The 7990-nt window shown below is 35.9% G+C and overlaps 1 protein-coding gene across 1 annotated transcript; it reads left to right on the forward strand.

Moving 5' to 3' along the window:
- The first annotated feature begins 608 nt into the window (after positions 1 to 608).
- On the forward strand, positions 609 to 7990 carry NHL8 (NDR1/HIN1-like 8). Its single transcript, XM_086257495.1, has 7 exons — positions 609 to 1249; positions 2139 to 2213; positions 2298 to 2814; positions 4632 to 5017; positions 6807 to 7033; positions 7132 to 7279; positions 7518 to 7990. The coding sequence occupies exons 1-7, from the start codon at positions 716 to 718 to the stop codon at positions 7644 to 7646; spliced, it is 2016 nt and encodes a 671-aa protein (XP_086113621.1). The 5' UTR covers positions 609 to 715; the 3' UTR covers positions 7647 to 7990.

The following is a 7990-nucleotide window of genomic DNA, read 5'->3' on the forward strand; positions in this document are numbered from 1 at the left end:
GTTAGGGTTAAAAAAGATTTGTACTTAAAATATTAATGCAAAAATGTGGAAAAAGAGGCCCTGACTATCCATGATACATGACATTATGAGTAAAAGATTTGCTTTTTTCTCATTTTATAAACAAAATCTATAAGACTTTTAGGAACTAAACAAAAGAGAAATTCAATTAGATAATATTCATGGTGGTGCTTCCATAAGATTAACAGACCCTATTCGCCCTATGCATAAGATTTTATATGCTACTCATCAAATAAAACTTTAAGATCAAGAGTATTGGACATCTCTGAATGACAGCAAACATTATATTTATTCAATTTCAAATGAAACCTACTATGTAATATATCGATATTTTTTTGAAATTTTCATCAAAATTTGTGTATTGGGGACCACCGAAATTTTGGTCGATACGGAAATTAATTACCTTGGGTAGGACTTGTAACTTTCGTCCATTTTTCAAGCCTATTTCTTGGTTACCAAGTTTTCACTAAAAAAGAAAAATATTAAGGACCGTTAGATGAGACCAAGCTGATCCAACGGTCCAAAACGATGGCTATATAATTAATTCACTGTTAATAACAGAATTCAAGAGATTCAGAGCGGCAGAGCGCGGTCTAGTTATGACATTAACAAGAAAAGGTTGTGGGCGGCATACAATTAGTTATTTTTTCCATTGACGCACACGCCTCTCTCCTCCTCTGTTGCTTGTGAATCTGCCATGGAAAAAAACAGAAGAGGAGGAGGAGGAGGAAGACAAGACCACCGACCTCTCCAAATCGAGGAGACATGGACTGTCAAACCTCTCAATAATCAAGACGACAACAATCTTGACTCACCTCCACTCCCTTCCACTTCTCAAAGTCTTGAACCCACCATCTCTACAAGCACACCTACACGGAATTTCGCACCAAGAACCACCAAAACCCACAGAAATCCCAAGTGGGTATCGAGGGGTGGGCGTGCCCAGGTAGTCAAATCCCGGTTTGTCAAGAAATCTGAGCTGGGTTCTCCAAATGATGAAGTGGGTTCTTTAAATAATGAAGTGGTTTCTTTGAATAATGAAGTGGTCAAACCAGAAGAAGAAAGTGAAGAAGATAGAATTGGAGTTGGGGTGGAGAGTGTTGAAGTGTCTGAGTCTAGGAAAAGTGAGGATGATGCTGTGAGTAGATTGGAAGAGTTGGAGCTCGGTGTCGAAGAGCCGGAGTTGTCGGAAGAGCATCTGGCGATTAATGATCAGGCTCAGGAGGATGAGGTAATATTCAATAAACTTGAAGTGCCAGTGATATGCGAGCTTTAAATTTTTTAGTTTTCATATTCTCAATTAGTACAGGGTTCGTCAATAGATGGTTTAAAAGTTTAGACTATGCATACCTTCATTTGGTATTGGAAACAGGTTCAAATTTGATCTCCGTGTTAATTTACTACTATTTAACTATCATATGGAAAAAATTGTGTTAGGAGTTGGCATATTCAGAGGAATGAAGCACTAATAGTTTGACATGATAATTTCACTACCTAGCTGATGCTACAGACAGAAAGGTGTTATAAACTTTTGATGCTAGCTTGAATTGATGTGATCGTTTTCAAGTCTAATCCAGGCTTATCTAGATATTATGTGCTAATGAGAAAGGAGAGCTGCTTTAACCTGTTGAAAGTCATTTTGAAGAGATGAATCCTACTTAATGTTGTCTATACTTAATGACTACATTGAGCTTTTATTATTTTCTACTTGATATTTATATACACATGATGTGGCTTTGTGTAAGTGTTTGCAAGGACTGTGATTTATTAATGAGGGTAACAGAGGGATTAAATCAAATTACTTGCATGCACTAGTTTTACTTGTAAATAATCAAAATTATTGAGCTGGATATAGACAACAGAGTAATCTCTCTATTTTTCTGTAATACATGATGAAGGAGAGACTGAAGCTAAAGAAGATACAAAATGCTAGGTAAAAATGGAATATGATAATGAGTTTAGAGGGAATGAATGTGACTGTTTATATTTGTAAACCATTGACTATGAGGTAAGAAAACTTGGTACTCATAAGTAGGAGTGTTATGAACCTTCCTTTTTTTTTTTTAACATACAACTTCTCTGCTTTTTGGACCTTTTCTCATCCTTTAAGTTTGTGGCAGTTGCTTGCTATGGAGTCCATTTATGGGGACAATTTTATCATCTTTGAAAGACAAAGTGTCCTTCGATCTTTTCAGGTTTGGCAATAAGCCAGGACTTTAGAGCTCCCTTTAATCATTAATGAGTGAAAAAGTAAATATCTGACAGCTTTGTCTATTCAGATTCATATACACATTGAAGCCCCAGGTGAAATTGCCCTTACTACAGAGTTGAACTCATCTAGTGACCTTAAGGACAGAAGCAACAGTTCTGATGACTTCTCATACTCTTTTAAAGTCCAGCATCTTCCACCAATTATGTTGACATGTTTGTTACCTAAATCATACCCAAGCCACCTACCACCTTATTTTACAATATATGTTCAGTGGTTGAATTCTACTAGAGTTTCCAAATTTTGTTCCAAGCTGGACTCAATATGGATGGAACAACCAGGACAGGAGGTTATATACCAATGGGTGGAATGGCTACAAAATTCTTCGCTTCCTTATCTTGGGTTTGATAAAGAAATAATGCTTGGTCCTTATGGCATGAGAGATGCTGGAGATAGACGTGCAGTTACTGGAAGTATTTCACCAGATGTTGATATTCCTTTTATTAGAAGTTACAACAATGATAGACTCCATGAGAACTTCCTAAAAAATTTGCATGAATGCTGCATCTGTTTTAGTGAGTATGCAGGTAATTTTTCAACCATTCTTGATGTAGGTTCTATTGAATTTTACATATAATTTATTTCTATTATAATATTGGTCCCTTTCTTTTTGCGCTGAGGAACTATAATACATATCTAATATTCTCTTAGTTCACTTTAAATTGTTGGACTAATTCTTCTCCTGAGTTGAAGAATAATCAGTGATTTTGGCACTAGAGGGTCTTTTACATATGCTTTATGGTGACCATATATTCTGGTTGACAGAACTAAAGTATGATCATAGTTTGTACACAAAGGCAAATAATCATTGAATAATTATGTCACGGATTTTCAGTAAAATCATTTTAGAGTCTTAGCGGTAAGATCAACAGTTAAAATGTTAAATACATTTCATTAATCATGTAACTTAAAGTATCTTTGAGAACCATCTTCTCTGATACTCTTAAAAGAATCATACAAACAAAAATAGCCGCTTACTGAAATTTATTAAAAAGTTGAAAAGTGCTTCCATTGTGAAGAAGCAGAAACACCACCCTGCAAGGTGCTGCCAAAATTAGACTGTACTAAGAGTACAATTTATTAGAACCCAGTGGAAGTCTAGTACTCTTTAAATGTTGTATGTGTTTTTCACTATGTTATAACGTCTATTGTGACCGTCATCAACATCAATATAGTATGTTAAACCTTATTCTGCACAATATGGAAATATACATGTGAAGTTTCTGTATCTTGTTGAGACCTGGCAAACCACACAAGAGTTTTGTTTCCCATTTCAGCCAGATATATAACCAAATTATGCATGCATATGTGACGTCCAATTATTTTCATGGGCTATTGATGGTTGTTATGTTGAGCTTTGGGTGGATAAGAATGTGAGTTTATCACACCATTTATGCAAAATGAGTTTTTCATTTTGAGCTTCTTTCCTGTGCATTAACTTGGTTCATGCATAAATCATTGTTAGCATTTTCATGTGACTGATGAAGGATTACATGCTAAGGACTCATTCTTAGTGCACTTTTGAGTAATTGGAATTTTAGAACGGTGCATTTTACTTTGAGCTGGCATATAGCATTAGGACTGTTAGAACGTATATTATTGACCTACTTCTAATAGTTTTAAGATTCAGGGAAAATGGTAAATCAATAAAAGTTAACATGGTATCTCAGCTAGAGTATCCTGTGTTCGAATATCTGCCGCTATAATATCCTAATTTAAGTTGAGTTCCCTATGTTGGGCACTCTAGAGATGACAGAGGCTGACGCGTGCATGAAAGTGTTAGAAACATAGAATACAAAATATATATATATATATATAATTTTTCTTTTTTCCCAACTATGTAAACTTTTGGGAACAACGGCAAACCAACAAAATTTGACAAGGATGATTATACTTGGGAAACATTTAGAAACTCTGAGCTCGATGTTACCATGAGATAGTAACTTTTTGCTCCTTCTTAAAGTTTATTAACTGTCCGGTCTTGTTTGGTTGTATGTGTTACGTTATCTTCTCCTGTACCTCTTGAAATTTCCAGTGTGGTGTTTATATTTATATCAATGCAAATCCAGATATGTTTATCGGGCAAAGTTTTTTTACCTCCACCCCGTACCCAACCTTTTATCTCCATGGCGGAGCTTCTCTTATTCAGTTGGTTTCAGGAAAAAAGAAGTAAACTTCTTTGTTACGCTTGATTTTTCTCTAGACTGATTCATTATGCTTTCTACAAAAGCATACATGTTACATGTGAAACTTAGTATTCCTGTGTAACATTTATAGAACTTATCATCATTTGAATATGAGAAAATCCAGATTTTATTCTTCGCTAATTGATTTATCTTTCTAGGCACTGAGTTTATCAGGCTTCCATGCCAGCATTTCTTCTGTTGGAAATGCATGAAGACTTATTCTGACATGCATGTCAAGGAAGGCACCATAAGCAAACTGACGTGTCCGGATGCAAAATGTGGGGGTATGGTCCCACCAGGCTTGTTAAAACGATTGCTTGGTGATGAAGAGTTTGAACGTTGGGAGTCCTTAATGTTAACAAAAACACTTGAGTCAATGTCTGATATTGCGTATTGCCCAAGATGTGAAACTCCCTGCATAGAGGATGAAGACCAGCATGCCCAATGCTCAAAGTGCTTCTTTAGCTTTTGCACACTTTGCAGGGAGCGGCGCCATGTAGGTATTGAATGTATGACACCTGAGATGAAGCTTCATATCCTGCAGGTAAAATTCATACAATCTTTTGTGACCTTCTTAATTTCGTAATCCTTTTTTATTTTTTGGTGTGGGGGGGAGTTGTTCCTCTAGTAGTTTGTCAGACATGCTTATCATTTCATCAAAGCAGGATATTTTACCTTTACTTAAATCGACTTCCATTTGGTAGAAATGACAATCATAATTCATGGTGTGGTACTAGGACATACTATGGTTTGCAACTTAGGCAAGCGGTTAAAAAGTGAAAGCACATTTTTTTAATGTAGTGTTGACAAAATGCTGATGATGGTGGAATTTTCTTTTGGGTTTAGTCATAAAACTTGCATCAAACTATTATTTCATCATATAATTATTGCTCGTATTCTACTCATAATGAAAATAAGAAGGTGGTTCCAAAGCATGATTACTGTCATGCTAAATATATCATATTCGCATACTATCTAAATATGTACCATCCCGTAATATGTTTGCAGCAGTGATTTCCTAGATGTCTTCTGTTTTTGTTAATTGCACGATGGTTTTGTTGCAATACTAAACAAAGTACATATGGCTATTCTACGGGCTAAATAATCTGTCCTATATAAATTTTTACAATCCTTACTCCCACTTACTTAATTCTACTTGTTACAAAAGTTATTTACATATCCCTTTATATAGAAACTTTCAGACATTTACTATTATCTACAGCTGAGCAATTACCAAAGAACATCATTTGCATGCCATGTTTATTCTTTATTACAACTGCAATGCATGATACTTTCTGGTTCTCAAGTATCATGTCGGTTAGTCCAAATATGATAGATGGTTGCAGCAAAGCTAGCTTTCTTTAGTTAAGCTCTTCATCATTCTTCATGTTTGGCCCATCGTAGTTCCTCTTCCCATTCCCACACTACTATTTTGCATGGATATAGGCTAAAGCCAACACCTCTGCCCATATTTTTCTTTAGACAGAACAATCAAAGATTAAGGGATCTCTCTTTTGTATGGCATGTACAGAGAACATATTGATCATTTTCAGTAACTCCTTAACAACCAATTGTCTGCATCTACTAGCTAACCGAAGGATAACAGAATTTTGGATTATAACAAAACTCTTCCAAATAGAATCACAATTGTGCATTTTTAATTTCGTTCAATATGTCCTTTATTTCCATAGCTTCCATCTTCCTCTCCTAATTACATCAGACACTTTTGCATGCATTGGAACTCCTGAATCAACAATTATGCCTCCCCATATTTGTCTACAATAGCACCCGTTTCCCAGTGGTAGCCAATTATCGTACCAAAACATTGTACTTCTACTTTCTCACATAATGTGTTTGATTGCCCCTGTCGCATACTCTCATTTCCAATGCTTTCTTCCAGGCCAACTAGCCTCATTCGGAGATCTTTGCACCACAGGTCTTAGATGTCATTTTCACTTAAATGTGATTACTCATCCTCAACTTTCTATAGGCATTTTGACATACATATTTGGCATTTTTAACTGTGTTTTATGATTTATTATCTCATTTGATTAAATGCCAAATGGTTTTACTAAAAGTTTCTTTTAAAGTTGGAGGAGAGGCCTAGGATCATATGGATTTTGATGCTATGCTTAGAATACTCAATGTGATTTTATATTCTCAATAGTGTGCAAGTTCACAAATCAATTTATGACTTTTGAGTTAATAATGCATTGCTTCGGTCTTGTGCTTAGAGATAAAGATATCTATCTATCTTTTCCCTTGTCTATTGGAAATTTCATCATGTTTTTGTAAACTACTTAGAATCAACTACAAACACCTTTATTCTGCAGGAACGTCAGAATTCATCTCACTTAAAGGATGATCAAAAGCATAGGGAACGTGAGATGATCAATGAGCTTCTCAGTGTGAGGGAAATACTTCGCGATGCAAAGCAATGCCCATCTTGCAAGATGGCAATATCCCGAACTGAAGGTTGCAACAAGATGGTGTGTCAAAACTGTGGGCAGTGCTTTTGTTACCGCTGTGATAAGGCAATTGAGGGATATGATCATTTCAGGTTCTTAAATTGATTCAATTGTTTGGGGCTGTTCCTATGCTTTAGTTGTATCTATATACCCATTTAGTGTATAATTAATTTGCTTGTATTAATTGAAGGGATGGTACATGTGAACTGTTCCCGCCAGAAGCAATTCAGATCTGGGAGGCACAGATGAATCCTCGCCAGGTATTGGGTCAGATTCAAGCTGAACTCTTTGCTGAGCATGGTCAATTATGCCCTAATTGTGGTCAGTTTAATGCAAAGGTGAGTAAAGATTGGGCCTGGCTATAGATCAGATATTGATGGTTAATAATATTAAGGAAATTTATTGTATTCTCATGTTTTTTTTTTTTTTTTCAAAGAAATTTTAATTTCTATTATGGTAGAGCAATTCCATAGGATAATTCAATTCATTGACAAGCACAGTAATTATCCTTTCTCTTTTTGAAGATTTTTGGATTTGTGTCAACTTGACTGATAGAATTTCTGCCTTTCCCATCAGATTGGCAATAACAATCATATCTTCTGCTGGGCATGCCAAAACCACTATTGCTACTTGTGCAAGAAGATTGTGAGGCGAAGCTCTCAGCATTATGGACCTAAGGGATGCAAACAACACACAGCAGGATAGTTGGGAACACAATATTCAGAGGAGCAAACCCCAACATTTGGCAATAACGGTAAACAGCAGAGATTAACGGTGGACTCAGACCGAACGTAATTGAAACTTGTGAAGATTACATATGATTTGAACTTAGCACCCCGTTGGAAAATGGAATCTCCCCGTGCAAAGCAGTTCATGACACCCATTTTTATTCCCATAGCAGGAAGTTGATGGCTGCTTTTCACTTTTCTCTGGTCTCTACGTCGCCCCCGCTTTTCACTTTTCTGCTCCTTCTATTATGCTCCATTTTCTGGCAATGATGGATGCTCACTAGTGTTGTAAAGTTCGTATTTTTATTTTTCTCCTTTGAT

This window comes from Dryas octopetala, chromosome 9, assembly GCF_963921425.1.
Source record: "Dryas octopetala chromosome 9, drDryOcto1.1, whole genome shotgun sequence".
Classification (NCBI taxonomy): Eukaryota; Viridiplantae; Streptophyta; class Magnoliopsida; order Rosales; family Rosaceae; genus Dryas; species Dryas octopetala.

Excerpts from the sequence above, each read along its gene's own strand:
- NHL8 (XM_086257495.1), top strand. The coding sequence starts at position 716 with ATGGAAAAAAACAGAAGAGGAGGAGGAGGAGGAAGACAAGACCACCGA. Across the intron at positions 2,214-2,297 it reads GTGTCCTTCGATCTTTTCAG|ATTCATATACACATTGAAGC; the intron begins GTTTGGCAATAA and ends TTGTCTATTCAG. Across the intron at positions 7,280-7,517 it reads GTGGTCAGTTTAATGCAAAG|ATTGGCAATAACAATCATAT; the intron begins GTGAGTAAAGAT and ends CTTTCCCATCAG.